General features: G+C 56.0%; 1 protein-coding gene across 2 annotated transcripts; it reads left to right on the forward strand.

Moving 5' to 3' along the window:
- The first annotated feature begins 717 nt into the window (after nt 1-717).
- CD300A (CD300a molecule) lies at nt 718-14,363 on the forward strand. Of its 2 annotated transcripts, none has more exons than XM_012662267.1 (7): nt 718-887; nt 4,963-5,292; nt 6,002-6,155; nt 8,216-8,310; nt 11,243-11,280; nt 11,721-11,828; nt 13,409-14,363. In XM_012662267.1, exons 1-7 carry the CDS (start codon nt 848-850, stop codon nt 13,541-13,543), a joined length of 900 nt encoding a protein of 299 aa, XP_012517721.1. In that variant the 5' UTR covers nt 718-847; the 3' UTR covers nt 13,544-14,363. The 2 variants fall into 2 exon arrangements, with proteins under 2 accessions (XP_012517721.1, XP_012517722.1); XM_012662268.1 differs by lacking the exon at nt 13,409-14,363 and adding an exon at nt 13,041-13,153.
- Nucleotides 14,364-15,553: the final 1,190 nt, after the last annotated feature.

The following is a 15,553-nucleotide window of genomic DNA, read 5'->3' on the forward strand; positions in this document are numbered from 1 at the left end:
AGTGGCACACCGCACACGAGGGTCAGAGTGTCCTGTGCTCACGTGGCCATTCTGTGCAAGCTGAGGGCACTTATCCCAAGGCACACGTGTGTGAGTTTGTGTTTATCGTCTGGACCTCCATGAGGACCAGGGAAGAAAGGGCTCTGTGGTCTCCCTGGGTCCTTGCTCTGTGCTTAGCCTGAGCCGGGTCCAATGGGGGCTGCACAGGAAGGAAAGTCACAACCTGAGGACCTCCGGGTCAAGTTGAGGACACATTTCCAAGGCCAGGAACCATTCAGGGACTCTGGGGACACTGTGCCAACTTGGGGGTCCAGGCCCAGAGCTGGGGGATCATGGGAGGGGGCTTCCTGAGATGGCCGCATTGTGGGTGCCGCCAAGGGCGGGAGAAGCAGGCTCAGCTTGCCCCTCCCCGCGGCGTCACTCAGCCTGACCACAAGGAAGTGGCGGAGGGTTACCGAGCCTCCATCTAGAAGGGGACCTGGCCCTGCAGTCCTGGACATGCAGGAAGAGGGGCGGACGGAGGCCTGTGAGCTGCAGGGGCCACAGGGGGGACAGGTCCCATTGCTGAAAATGGCCATGGAACCTGCCGACTCAACCCTGGTTAGCTAGGTGGTGCCGAGTTCCCAGGGGTGTCTCAGCCAGGCGTCCCCCAGCCGCCTCCATTTTCTGACCAGCTCTAGGAATAGAACCAAAAGAAGCTGAATGAGGAAGCTGCACGGCACAAAAAAAAGCAGAAGCGGCAGCCTTGGGAATCTGACCCTCCCCTGGGAGATTTCGGGGGTTGAGGTCTCAGGTCCAGCTGGGGCCCAGTGTCGTTGCAGGTGGTGTCTGTGCTGCAAACGGGGCCATGTGGCTGCCCTCAGCTCTGCTGCTTCTCTGGGTCCCAGGTAAGGGGCTCTCTGCTCAGGGAGGGTCCACAGGAGGAGGGGGCGTGAGGGGTCACGTGAGGCACCCAAGCCTGGACTCTGTGTAGAACGCAGAATGGGGTGCGCTTTGTCCACCATTTAAGATGGACAGACAGAGGATGGCCCACCTGGGAGGGGAAGGGATGAGGGTCTCTGCCCCTTCCACCCACGTGACCTTGGACCAGCCACAGCAGGGTGTGGGGCAAAGGGTGGGCATGGAGGAAGGGCTCTGTGGGTGGTTTTCAGGTGAATTATTATAGGAAGGAGGGCGATGGGCAGGATATCTTAGAGTGGGTAGAGAGGGAGCTCCACTGAGCTGCTAGGGGTGTTGGGGAGGAGGTGTCCTGCCCGCCACCAGGTGCAAGGTGTGGGGGGGCTGAGGACTGAGGAAGAGCAGGCGGTTGGTCTAGGACACAGAGATCAGCCGGGGCAGCTCGGGGGCTGGGGCCTGAGCAGGGAGGAGTATGGAGGCAGGCGCGGCTGGTGGGGCCTGGGCACCAGAGGTCAGTTGTCTCCAAGGCGGGGAGACGGGACAGAGAGGGGAGGGAAGGCAGCAGGGAGGGCGGGGAGAGAAGAGAAACTGGGCAGAGACGGGGAGACTTTCTCCAGGGGGAGCAGCCAGCTGAGTCTCCCTCCCGCAGGGCAAGGCTTCCTCCCATGGACTTGGCTTTTGCGCCCCCAAGAGCATTTGTAGCTGTCCTCAAACAGGTCCGTGCAGTCTGGTCAGCCTTCGTCCTAGGAGATTTTAAACCTTTTGGTTGCTTTTCTGATGATGGGAGGTTTTCTTCAATTCTGTTCGCTAATTGTCTATGGGAAGCTCTTACCTTTTGTGTATGAATGTGGAAATGGATTGCCCCCACTACCCGTGTTCCCATGGATTCTCGGGTGTTCTCCTGTTTTCACGGGATCGGCCTGCACTGAGAGCTTTCGGTGCCCTTCCGGTATGTTTTTCTTTCTCTCTTTGACTCACTGGCTGGTACGGCCAGAATGACGCCCAGTGGCCAAGGAGGTAGTGGTCGTCCCTGCCTGGTCCCTGACCCCAGGGAAGGTGGCCAGTCTGTCCCATGTAGTGTGAAGAAGGAGTCCACTGATGGCTGTTTACCAAGCATTTTTAAAAACGATGGCAACAGGTGTCGATGCTTTTTCATTATCTGTCGAGATGATTATGTTTTCTCCTTTCAGCTATTAAGAAGGTGAATTATATTAAGAGATTTGGCCAGATTTTGGTCTTGATGTATTATGCTGGCGTTGTGAAAAGAATTAAGGCAACTTCCCTATTTCTATGCTCTTTGCGAATGTTTGAATGAAGTTGGAACTGCTTTGTTCCCTGAAGGTTTGAGAGAACTAACTTGTGAAACTGCATTTTGGAAGGGACAGAATTCCTTAATAACGCTCATCGCTATTGGTCTGTTTTGTAAAGAATCTATTCTTAGTCTATATCAGTAATTCGTATCTTCCTAGGATGTCGTCAGTTTCATCCGAGTTTACAGACTTATTTGTAGAGACCTGCAAATTAACCCGGTTATTTTTCTTGTAAATTGCATCTGTATCTTCTTTTTTCTTGATTTGGCCGCTCCCTAGTCTATTCTATCGTTCACACCTCCCAAAAGAAAAATCAGTTTTTCAATGCGTACACTAATTCCACTGCTTTTCTATTTCCTAACTCACTGATTTCTGTGAATTTCTCTGAAAGATGACTGTGCTCTCTCTGTGCTCGGCGCGTATGCAAGTGCTCCTCTCCCGGCCTCCTGAGTTGGACGATTCACTCACTTGTCTGGGATTTAGTGGGACAAGACTCTGATTAAAGAAAACATTGAGATGACAGAGGCACATCCTGGTAGAGCAGTTCTGGACACAGTGAGGAGCCTGGCCCCAGGACGGTCTCCAGTCTGCTGTGTCTCTGGCTAGAGGGTTGGGGGTGCAAGAAAAGCAGGACCAGAAGCATCGTAAGTGTGACTGTTCCAGAGAAGTGGGGAAATAATAGTTTTCAGTTCTTAAATTATAATGACACTTTCACAGGTGGGGCAGAGCTCTTGGGGACTAGGTGACAATTTTTCACCCAAAATTGCGGAGGAGAGAAGTGAATCAGGAAAGAGAGAGAGAGACAAGCCCAAAGGGAAGTCCGACGCTGGAGACAGACGAGAGGCAGGGTTGGGTGCTGTGGGCAGGGGTGGTGGGGTCACCCGGATCAGGAAGGGAGGCAAGACCCAGATAAGAAAGAGGACAATTCACAGCCAAGGAGAGGCCGGGAATAGAGTCAGGATGGGGACCAGGAGCAGCGACTTGGGTGAAGGAGGTCTGGGAATTGACATTTATTTATTAAGCACTTAGTATGGGTCAATTTTAGTAATTTGCATTTTTCTAGAAAATCCAAGTTTACACATTTATTAGTAGGGAATTTCTGCAAAGTGCCGTCTTGAATCTTTTCATTCTGTCTGTATCTGTGGTTATTTTCTCTTACCATTTCTTACTTGGGTTAGACAGAGGGTTATCTAAGTATTTTTATTAGATAGAGTCATATGAAATCCTGTTGTCTTGGTCAGAAAGTTGAATATCAGCAATTTCATGTGATTCGACCTAATATCATTTGCCCAGCATTTTCCACCTATGATCTCATTTAATGGCCTCAAATGCCATGTGAGGTAGGAACAATTATCCCCACTTTACAGATGAGGCATCTGAAGCTCAGAGAGGTTAAGTAACTGGCCCCAGAACACACAGCTGATGCGTAATAGAGCCGAGACTTAAAAGCAGATTCTTCTGAGGCCCTTTCTGCTTCGCCTTGGCAATTGCTCCTGGGCGTCTCAGTAAACGTCACACCTGTGCTGAGCTTAGAAAGGCCTTGTCTGCAGGGGACCTGTACATCAGGCCAGGAGAGGAGGTTCTGGGGGCCCCTGGAGAGGCACTGAGGAGCTTGTGGTCATCTCTGGGCAGCTGTGGGCTGAGTGCAGAGCCGATGGGGTGGGGGAGGGGCTGACACTAAAGTGTTTATTGAGGGCCTACTATGTGCCCAGCACCTGGAGAGATCGAAGGTATAAGGAGACCCCCACCTTCCTAGGGCTTGCATTTGAGGGGTCCCAAAGTCTCAAGTGAAGGGATTTAAGAATTTAAAAATGTAAGTAAAATCGAAGAGTTCTAGCCCTAGGAAAAGAGAGCAAGCCTCGCCCACCCTGCCCCGCCCTCCCCACCAATACGGGCCGGATCACAGAATCACACGAGGGTGGTGAGGAGCTCCCGCACGACTGCTCAGCGGGCGCGCGCCTGTCCGCCCAGGATAGGGTCATATGTCCTCTGCTTGGTGGCCGACATTATCTTCGCGCCATCACCTTATTCTCCCATCGTTGCAACTGAGAATTATTTGGGAAATGGCAGACATAAATCTCGGAAATAAAAAGTGTGCTTTCTGGCCGGGCACAGTGGCTCACGCCGGTAAACCCACACTTCGGGAGGCTGAGGCAGGAGGATCATTTCAGGCCAGGAGTCCAAGACCAGCCTGGCAACACAGCGAGACCCTGTCTCTACAAAAAAAAAAAATGCGCTTCCTTGAAAATCAAATCTACAAGAGCTGGGCAAACTAAGGTGTGACACAGCTCGAAATGAAGGTTGTCGTCAGAGAGCCTTCTGCATCTGTGACTCTGTTTTGACCCAAACACTTTATCAGGTGCGTCCAGAATTCTTGTCAAAATGGTTTGGCAGCCCTAGACTGCCCAGGTCGGTATGTGGGCTGTTCCTCCAAGTCCTGAGATGCGCAGGGCCAGGTGGCCCTCCCGGCAGAGCAGGTGCTTAGGGACGAGTTCTTACAGTCCTGGAAGGTTTGGGCTCTGGTTGGCGGCGGGGGGAGATCGGGGTTTGAAGGGAGGGGCTGCTGTGATCAATACCTTGGAGGTGGCAGAGCAGAAAGGGGGAGCCCAAGCTGTGACCTGGCCGGGGGGTGATGTGAAGTGAAGGAGTAGGGGGCTCGGGCCTGGGGGTGCTGACGCAGGGTTGGGGAACCCCTGGAGGAGGTGACTCTCCCAGGAGGGCACCTGAGGTGCCAGGCCCCCCTTGTGTTTTCCAGGCTGTTTCTCTCTGGGTGGCTCCAACACCGTGACGGGCTCCGTGGGGGGATCCCTGAGCGTGCAGTGTCCGTACAAGGAGGAGTACAGGACTGCAAAGAAATACTGGTGCAAAGGACGCTTTGCTGTATTATGTGACAAGATCGTGGAGACGAAAGACTCAGAGAGAGAAGCAAGGACAAGCCGAGTGTCCATCACAGACCACCCTGAAAACCTGAACTTCACGGTGACCATGCGGAGCCTCACGGTGGAGGACACAGGCACATACTGGTGTGGGGTCGACAAGCAATTTCTTGATGTCACCTCTGAGTTTGAGGTGACCGTGTCCCCAGGTGAGCCCCGGCTTCAGTCAGCACCAGGGCCGCCCAAACAGGCTGAGGTTGGAATAGCTGGGGCAGGAGTCAAGTCAGAGACGGGGAGCACACGTGTGTGTGCACGTGTGTGTGTGCATGTGTGAGAGAGAGGAGAGAGAGAGGGACAGGGAGAGGGAGACAGCCAGGGAGGCACCCCGGAACAGCTGGCATCTCTGCCCAGTCTTGACGGATGGAAGGTGCTCGTAGGTGAGACGGGGAGGCCGAGAGAGCTACGAGGGGAGAGGAGCACACCTGTGCACCGACCCCGCAGGAGCACAGAGCCGCGGAGGGGGAGGGGGCCGAGCGGACAGGCAGGCGGGGGCGGGCGGGGAAGGGGCTCCCTTACCGAGGACAGGTCAGATGTGCAGTTTAGACAGACTTCTCTGCAGCATGTGGCTGTGGCCAGAGGGGGACAAGACTGGGCTTGGGGAGGGGACTTAGGGGTTCCAGGAGAGCCCTGACCCTCACCCGGAGGATGGAATCAGGACCGTTGAGGGCGAGACCTGTGTCCCGTGCGGAAGTGCTCACTTGACCCAAGAGAGTCCTGGAGACACTTTGGCTCGAGGTCCTCCATCCTGCCTCCTTCCTAAGTGAGCATTTTGTGTGAAATGAAACTAAAAAGGCATTGGCGGTTGGTGGGGGAGTCAGGAGAGAGATCCCTGGGTCTGATCTGTGGTTTTGCCACCAGCATCAACACCGGTGGTGCCTACAACTATCACCATAGTCACGACCTTGACAGTCACAACCGAAGTTCCGACTGTGCCGTCCACTGCCCTGTCTGCAGTGAGTGCCACCTGCAGTGCCAGCATCCAGGATGAACCCCAGAAGAGCTTCGGCCCACGGTGAGGTCCTTGTGACATGAAGGGGGTCTTGTCCTCAGGAGGAGCCCAGGGCAGGTACCTGGCCATGTGGTCCAGTCGGAGGTACGAGCCACACCCCTGCTGGCTGGGGGCCCAGGCTCCCTTCGCCCAGGCCCACAGTCTGTGCATCCCGGTGTGGATCGCTGAGGCCACACTGGACCTGCCCTCGGCTTTGAGAGAAGGCTCAGGTCGGGGAGAACTTGGGGGGCTAGCTGGAGAGTGATGGTTTATGAGAGCGGATGACGTACTACCAGGCACGTGCCAAACGCTTCACATGGACGTCCTCGTTTGCTCCCCACTGCAGTCCAGCACCGTTCTCACCCCCACTTTACAGATGAGTAAACTGAGGCTCAGAGAGGTTAAGTGACTTACCTGGTCAGGGGACTTCAAGAGGCAGGGCTGGGCTTCCAATGCAAAGGATTGGGTTCTCCCCTCTGAATAGTGGTTCTTAACTTTTTGGGGGTCACCAACCCCACAGAGAATCTGATAACATCTATAGACTCTCTCTCCAGAAAAGTGCATGCAGTTACAAGCCATTTCCGAGATTCACAGACTCCTATTCTAACACCAGCTGGGGCGCTGCGATTAATTCTGGCGCCCGCCACCTGGGGATAGCGCGGACACCACAGGTTAAGGGCTCTGACCTCTGCAAGACCATCCTTATTCAGACGCCAGCCAAGCTTTGAGGATCCCCAGGCCACCATACTCTGACCAACTGGCTACAAATTTGGAGGTTCCCAGGACACCCTTGGGTTCAATAATTTGCTAGACTTAGGACTCTGGAAAGCACTATACCTGCAATTAGGGTTTCATCATAAAGGACATAGATAAGGACATAGATGAAGAGACACATAGAGTGAGGTCCGGGAGGGTCCCAAACAGCTTCCGTGCCCTCTCCAGGTGGAATCACGGAGCATCACCCCCAGGACACGGACGTGTTTATCAACCAGGAAGCTCCTGCAAGCTTCGGCACCTACCGGGGTTTCATTACATAGGCATGATGAACGGGGCTTGGCCACGCGGTAGAATTCAGTCTCCCTGCCCTCCCCCTCTCCGGGAGGTTGGGCTGGCTCAGAGCCCCAGATCTCTACGGATGTGGTTAGTTCTTCTGGTGACCAGGCCCACACTGTTATCTCGCCTCTTAGCAAAATTCAGGTGTGGTCCATGAACAGCAAAGACACTCCCATTATTTGGGAAATCCCAAGGAATTGGAGCCTCCCTCCCAGGAACCAGGGACAAAGGCCAACCAGATTCTTCATGATATGACACCCCCAAAGCCCTTCCAGAGGCTTCTGCCAGCCTAGGGTCACACTCTTAATATTACACAAGGCAAAATGCAGACCCCAAACATGTCAAATCCAGAAGTTGACCCTATAGATACACACGGGTGGCAGATATGGGTTTTGTGGGCCTGAAGCTTATGTCATTTGGGGGAGTATCTAAGAAAAGGATGAGAAAATTATAAATGCAAACTTAGGCATGGAAGAAGGCCCCTTCTCTCACGAGCGGCTTGAAGCACAAGCCGACGGCTGTGTCAGCGTCGCAGTTAATCCGCTGCCGCTTGTCCGAGCGTGAAACTGCCGAGCTGCAAGGCGATTTATTGCAGCAGTGTTTGTCATTGCAAACGACTGGGGGAAACGCCCACTCAGGGGGAAACCATCGGTCTATCCGTGCAATTGAGTCCCATCAGCTGCAGAGAAGAGCGGGGACTTCTTTATGTACTGACATGGAAAGACCTCCAAGCCGTATCGTTAAGTAGAACCAGGACAGTGTTTGCACGGTGACTCCTTTGTGCAGAAAAGGAAGGGAAATAACGTGCACTTTTGTTTGCATATGCATAAAGAACCTCTGGAAGATTCTTAAGTACACCACGTGCATGTTTGTGGGGGAAGTTGGGGAACGTAGAGATGGGGAGTTGTTGAAAGGAGGCTTTACACTGTCTACTTTTTTAAAAACTTGACCAGATCTATCTATTTAAAAATATAGGGAAGGCAAGGTGGCCTGCACACCTCTCCCCATCCTGCACCTTGTCCTCCCCCTAGGCTCTCTCTGCTGCTCTCCTTATTAGCATTTCTGCTGCTGCTGTTGGTGGGGATCTCACTGCTGGCCTGGAGGATGTTTCAGAAACAGGTCAAAGGTGAGTGGACCTGAACCCTCTGCCCCACCTGGGGTGGGCAGGCCTGACCCTTCTCCTCTGCAAGGCTCTGTCCTCGTTCCTCAGAACGGGCGTTGAGTGCACACCCTCAGACCACGTGTCCCGGAGGAGGTGTCCCTGGGAGTGACGGTGACAGGCCGTGGGAGGTGGCTCCCCAGAGGGAGGCTTTCCTGCTGCAGGGGCCCGGGCGTGGTTGCCCGGTGAAGCAGGGGTTCTCTTCTGTCTAAAACCCATGCGTGGCCTCCCTCACCCTCAAAACTCCAGGCCCCTATGGGACAGTCAGAGCCCCCACAATCTGTCCCTGCCCACCTCTCTCGCCCTGTCCCCACAGCCTGAAGGCAGCTTCTTGCAGCATCTTGCACCTTGGCAAGAGCCACAACCTCGGTCTCTCCTGGGTTTGCTCTGGGCGCCTGGAGTGTCCCCCTTCCCTCTCTCCCTGGCCTGTTCCTGCTGGACCCCAAGAGCTGTCCTTGGATGTCCTTCCTTTCCTCTGGGACCTTTTCCCTGTCCCCAGAGAAAGGCTCAGGGCCCCTCCTGCATGTACCCTGCACCTCCGCCGTCGTAGTGCTTCTGGAACTAGATCGTCACCTCCTTCTTCCTTGCCTTCCTTCCCACCGGCCCACTTGCTCCTTCAGGTCAGGGGCTGTGACTCGAGAAGGCACGCCATTGATATTTGTTGAATTAATGTATTTTTTAATATCTCAGCCACAATGGGCACCCCAGGGAGCTCCAGGCATCATCTGGTCCGGCTGCCCTCCTCTGAGCTCCAATGAAAAGAGAGAAACGAGCACTCTTGGCTCTCAGGACGTAGATCCCTGATGAGCAGATCGAATAAGTAAAAGGACAGAACGAATGGGGGGTGGCCTTCTTGTCACTGGCTGGAGGGCCCCGGTCACCTCCAGGAAAGCAGATTTCTGCCCTAGATGAAGTGTGAGGCTTAAGTTTCCTCCCCGTTCCAAGAGCTCAGTTCCATGAGCGGAGGATTCTCAGGGGAACCTGGGTCCCCAGTCACTGAAGCCTTTCAAGGCTGAGATGAGCTTGGGGCAGGAAGAGACGGGGCAGCTCTGTCCCACGGCTCAGGACAAGCTGGTGTGTGCTGGGGGGCACTTCCCCACACTACCCCCAGCCCCTGCCTCGGGGCCGCAGCCTCAGCACATCTGTGCGGGGCGTGGGGAAGGAAAACCACGTCCTCCTTCCCACCTGCTCCTAACTAGAGGCCGCCGGGGATGCCCCTGGTCCCCCGGGGTTCCCCAGCCAGGACAGCTTTCAGCCAGAAAGGCTCCCACTCCTCAGGAGCCTCCTCCCCTTTTAAAAAAGGGATTTATACTTGTCGTAGAAAATTTGAAAAATGAGTAAAAGCACAAAGAAGGAAACAAATTCCCCGTTATTGACAATGCTAAAAACCCCACCACCCAGAGAAACCAGCCACTGACCTTGAGCTGTGTCCTGCCGGCCTTTTTTCTAAGTCTCTCTATGCACTTATGATCTCTTAACAAATTTGCATCATACCATGAATTCTCTTCTAAACCTATATTTTTGCACTTAACATGGCGTACATTTTCCCTGCTATCAAATGGTCTACAAGGCCCAGACCGCGAGTTTATCAGTGTGTGGGCGGATTGCACTTTGACCATCCTCGGTGACAGGAGGAAGCTTTCTGTGCAAGCACCCTGACTCTGCCCCTCCCCGCCACACACACGAAGTCCCAGCGCCTCTCCTGACTGCAGCTGGGGCTGCCCCTCAGGCCTGCCACCTGCTTCATCACGCCCATTCCCCAGGGCCACTCTTGTCATTCATTCATTCATTCATTCATTCCTTCACACACAAAGCTATCCTAAGTGCCTACTGTGTGCTAGGCCTGTGCTGGCCCTGGGGACACCCAGGGCAGACTGGGTCTTGCCTTCAGGGAGCTTCCCACACACCCGGCTGTCCCCCAACCTCACTGCCATCTTCCTTTCACGGCACTGAACTCCTGTCCATTCCCCACCAGCCCTGTTCCACCTTGCCATCGGGACACCTGTCCAAGGTGCGGGGAGAGGATGGCGTGGACCCTGCACACAGCACGCGGAAGCAGAATGGTTCACACCCCAGGGCACCCGGTTGCATGTTCCAAGTCAGCTGACAGCTCAGCAAGACACATGGTCTTGTGCCTGTGCCCCCGTTGTAGGCTGCTCTCCTTTGACTCTGGGGGTTCCCTAAGGGGCGGACAGGGTCTCTCCCCACGACATTAGGGGCAGTGGGCTCTGGGGTTGCCTGGCTGTGGACCTAGTCCTAGACCGAGGGCATCTGGCTGTGTGTGCATTACCTGCTGCCCACCTGGTCCTGGCTCCCGGGTTGGGAGGGTCCGGGTACCCAGAGCTGTGCTCAAAGGCAGGACACCTGTGGGGCAGACACCAGAGCCAAAGGCTGCGCAAGCCTGAGCTCTGATCCCATGGGGCCTCCTTCCCTGTGGTTTCCGGGGCGGCAGGCGGGTGGGCTGTCTGGGAGGGCAGACCCCAGGGGCAGGGGTCAGAGCAGAGGCCCCCAGCGACTTCCCACAGTCTGACGCAGCCCTGGGTCCCTGTGCGCACAGGTCCCTTTCGTGGCAGCCTTCCTCCCTGGTCTGTTCCCAGCTGGGAACATTTTTTCGAGTGACTGTTTTGAGAACTAGCTTTCTTTGGCACCTCACCTCCAGCTGGGACCTTTCCGTTCGTCTGTTTATTCACCCGGTCATTCATGCACTCCGTCGTCCATTTGCTCATTCACTAATTCACTTGCTCAGCAACCCTTAAGCGACTACCAGGCTTCAGCCACGAAGTAATAGGTCCCCAGGGCTGAGGTCCCTAGGGAAAGGCCTTTTTCCAGATGGATCGTAGGCAACTGGTCCCTGCCCTTGGTCTGGGATTCAACCTCCTTGCTCTCCTTCTGTCTCTAGCTGGTGAGCCTCCGGCGCTGTCCCAGGGCCCCAGGCAGGTAAGGGAGACTGCAGCAGGAGTGTGTTAGGTGGCTAGGTGGGGGGAGGGGGGACAGAGGATGTTGGGGGGTCAGACAGTCCCACTGGCCAGTGGAGGTGCTGGGTGGATGGTGGATGGATGGAGTAGGGTGCTTGCCCAAAGCAGGAGGAACGATGCCTGGGAGATCCAGTCACCAGGTCTTATCCCGAGCTCTGGCAAGCCTGTCCCCTCCACCCAGGGGGAATGGAATGGTGGAATGAGGGAGGGTCCTTCCAGCTAGACTGACCTGGGAGCATTCAGAAGCTGCCCAGAGCAGACGGGGTGGGCCGCGTGGAGGCAGGGCAGGAAGGTCGGGGCCGGGCACCCAGAGCACAGAAGGAAGGGAAGCGCATGCAGACAGGCAGGCTCAGAGGCTGTGGGCTCCGTGGACACCTGCCCAGCACCTCCTGCCCGCCCCAGGCTGCCGAGCAGAGTGAGCAACACTACGTGAATCTGGAGCTGCTGACCAGGCCCCTGCGGGAAGAGCCAGTGCCAGCGAGGCAGGTGGAGGTGGAGTACAGCACCTTGGTAAGTGCAAGAGCCTGGCTCCTGGGCATGTGAACCCTGGGCTACGCAGGGCACCCTGGGGATGGGGGCGCAGAGAGGGAAGGGAGGGCCCAGCTCAGTGACCTTGTGCCTCTCCAGGACAGCCCACTCGGAAGATGGGCAAGTGTAGATTTTGTCAGAGCAGAGGTCCTTAGATGGGCAAGTGTCACTGTGGCTGGGGTGTGGGGGTGTGGAGGGGCTATAGGGGTGGTCAGTGAATACGGCCCAAATAGTCAATGAAGTACAGCATGTATTAAGCACCTACTGCATATCATATGCTCAGGGTTAAAGCCTGTGATTTCTCACTGTTTTGGCCTCATCAGCTCTTCAGTTTCAATTCTGCTTTCCAGATTTTTGCCCATGACCTGCCGTAGGTCAGCCCTTAGGCACCGCCTCCTTAAAGTGGAGTCATGGAACCGGCTGCCTCTCCGGGTGGTGACCTCCCCGCCCATCAGTGGTGCAGGCCAAGGCTGGGGCCCATGTAGTGGAGAGGATGGGAAGAGACTGGAGCATCAGGCAGGGAGCTGCCTGGGGAGGCCACCAAGGCTCCCCCAGGCCTGTGAGCCAGCTGGGCCTTTCTCAGACATGTGTGTGATGCCACGGAGGGCCAGCTTCAGGGTGGCAGGTGACACAGTGGCTCGTCTGCTCAGGAGAAGTAGCCCAGTTCTCTGGGGTATTTCCAGCCTGGCACCCCCACCCCCCAGGCTGCTGATCCCACACTAGGGGATCCAGCCCTGCCACTCCCAGGTCCCCTGATAGCCACGCCCCCTCCTCAACCTCCCCCCAGCTGTCTGCATGAGGGTGAGGTGGTCTGGGGGCCCAGCGTCCTGGTTTCACCCCCAGCCAGAGCCTCTGAGCAGCTGGTACAGTCTGGTTGCACCCTAATGGCTCCTGGTCAAGGGTCTGGAGGTCCTGGTGGTGGTCTAACCTGCCTCCTTCCTCACGTGGCTTATGTCCACACAGCCATGTGGGCCTGGGCCAGCAGTAGCCTTGTTTTTCTAACTCGGTGACTCCTGGTCCCACAGTGGATTGGGGGCACAGTCTTACTCCTCTGCCAGCCCCCTTGGTATAACTCAGGACTCGTGCCCACAGCACGGTGAGTTAATCAGAGCTGCAGGACCAATGCGGTGTCCCAGGGCTCCTCTGCAGATGTGTTGAGTTCTCAGAAAGGGACCCATGGCTGCGTCATTGCAGAACATTTCATTAAGAGGAGCACAGAGGCATCTTGGGGAGTCCAGCGAACACTACACCTCTTGGGAACTCATCCTCTCCCTTGGAGAATGGACCAGGCTGGAGCAGCCCTGAGGATACCAGGGACCCTCCTGCCCCTGCTGCCCGGGGACTTTGTGCTGTGGCTTGACTGCAGGGGCGGGTGGAGCAGGTGGGTGGACAGGACCGTGGAGCCCAGTCCTTGGGAGAGCAAGAGGCCAGGACAGGGGGTGGGGCTGTGGCCTCTGCAGAGAAGCCTCCCCAGGCCCCCTCGGTGTCCTCCCTCCTCCACCCTGAGCTGGGGTCCGTCCTTCCCCCTCCTCTCCCTGAGCCTCAGGTCTCATTCTCTGCAGGCTGCCCCCAGGGAAGAGCCTCACTACACCTCGGTGGTGTTCGACCACCAGAGCCAGGGCTCTAACGCCCACGGAATTTCTGCCCAGAGGCCCCGGGAGAAGGAGCCCGAGTACAGCGTGATAAGGAAGAAGTAGACCTCGGTCCAGCCTTGACATCTGGAGCTCTCCTTGGCCCCCAGGAAGCCCAGGAATGGCCCCTGTAGCCCTCACCCACATCCCCCTCAGCCTGCTGTCCTCGACGGTGACAATGGCAGGCAGCTGGGGTCCCTGCGGCTGTCCCTCTTGCACCATCAACCCAGCCAGCTTCACTGAGGACAGGCAGGGACAGGGGTTCTGGGGGACCATCTCATCTCTCCTCTTTGTCCTTGTTTCATCCCGGCTCTGTGTGTGGAGCATGCAGCTCCTCCATCCTGTCCCGGGTGGCTCCAGGAAAAGACGTGGCTCAGATAGGACGGCACCTGTGAATGGCTTTGGGCATCACAGCCCCAGAGCAATGGCCGGGACTGCCTGGGCGTGGGCAGAATAAAATGCAAAGATATGTGTCCACGAGCAGCCAACTCAGGAACACCAAAGATCAAATCCCTCCCCATTTCACAGACAAGGAAACTGAGGCCCAGAGAGATGAGAGACTGTGTGTGGCTTTGGAACTGGTGGCATCTCCTGTGGACTCTTAGCGAGGATTATTTTCCAACATAAGAAGGATAAATACAGTTTCAAACATCTCGCCGAGAGAGAAGAACAAAGCTGTTGAAACAACGCCTGCTCTGTGTCTGCGATCTTACACTAAGGAAAGCTCGCGGCTTTGAGGGCGTGGCATGTTGGGGACCTCACTGAGGGGGAGAGGGCCGGGCACAGACGCTTCTCTCCAGGACGGAGAGTTTGCTTGTCGGGAGATTTTAAATTTGGGGCGAGCAGTTACCCAGGCTGTTTTGAGTCTGCAGCAGCCACCGATGGCTTTAAAACCGCACTTGTCACCTCTCGGCTGTGTGAGGTCTCAGTAATTTTCTTTTAACACTTATCATTTTTGACTTTCTGGTTTTTGTAAATAACAACTGAAAGCAAGGGATGTATTTCACTTAAGGGCTTTTGGCCTCCGCAGTCATAACCAAACTGTGCCTTGGGGGCAGTTTTCTCCAGGATGTGGGCCCATCACTTTCCAAAGATTCTTCAAAGGGTCAGTGGCCGCCGAAGGATGGAGAGACACTGCTCCGGCTGGTGTCATGTTTAGATTTCTAGTTATCTGTGTGTGCATGTGAGTCATCCTGGATGCTTTCTCCCTTTTGCTACTAATGTTCTGAGATGCAAAAGAGGAAATACACGCACACACACACACGCGCGCGCACACACGCACACGTCCACGGCGAGGCCCCACTGTGTGTGGTGGGGGCAGGAAGGGCTGGGTGTCAGCAGCAGGGTCTGTGGGTGCAGCTCACCCAGCTCTGGGCTGCCTTCAGCTCCGCATCGGGCCTCGGCCTGAGCCAGCCAGTGGGGCCTACATACGGGTCCTTCCTCCTGCAGGAGCAGTGGGCACCGTCCTCTCTGTTCACCTCGACACTCCACAGGCAGATGTCACTCCATTCCCTTGGGCCCCTAAGCAGTGCAGGCACAAATTCTGCTGTGGCCCCGGGCCGTAATGGAGGGGTTTGGGCGGGGCGGGGGAAGGAGGAAGAGCCACCGCCTGGCCTGGGTTGACTCCTCTCCCAAGGCTGAAGCCCAGTGCCCTGGGCGTCATTCATTCATTCCACAGCATTCACGGAGGGCCAGCTCTGTGCCAGGCAGCAGGCTGGGCCCTGGGGCACAGGGAGGCATGTGACACTTTCCCCCCCAATCCCCATGGACTGTCAGGCTTAGAGGGAGGCAGACGCGGACCTGCTGCACTCGCCTCCCAGCCTATGGGTGGGGAGGACGTGCGTCTATGGGCTGCTTGTCCTCCACTCACGGAAGGTGCCCGGCTAGAGTTCCATTGGAGCCCAGGTAAAGAAAACTCAGACATTCCAACTTAAGCCAGAGAGGGGCCATCAGGGGTCGATTAAAACGACAAGGCAAAGGTCCTGTTTCTTCTGTGCCCTGAGCGTGGAGTGAAAGGCCAACGTGGCGAGGGTGGTAGACTGGGAAGATAGAAAGTTCCTTGTTTCCTGAGGGCGT

This window comes from Propithecus coquereli, unplaced genomic scaffold, assembly GCF_000956105.1.
Source record: "Propithecus coquereli isolate 6110/MARCELLA unplaced genomic scaffold, Pcoq_1.0 Scaffold76, whole genome shotgun sequence".
Taxonomy (NCBI): domain Eukaryota; kingdom Metazoa; phylum Chordata; class Mammalia; order Primates; family Indriidae; genus Propithecus; species Propithecus coquereli.

What these genes read in the sequence shown, in the direction of transcription:
- CD300A (XM_012662267.1), top strand. Translation starts at nt 848, where the DNA reads ATGTGGCTGCCCTCAGCTCTGCTGCTTCTCTGGGTCCCAG. An exon ending in CAGAAGAGCTTCGGCCCACG is followed by an intron (nt 6,156 to 8,215) that starts GTGAGGTCCTTG and finishes TCCTCCCCCTAG; the next exon opens with GCTCTCTCTGCTGCTCTCCT. An exon ending in GTTTCAGAAACAGGTCAAAG is followed by an intron (nt 8,311 to 11,242) that starts GTGAGTGGACCT and finishes TTCTGTCTCTAG; the next exon opens with CTGGTGAGCCTCCGGCGCTG.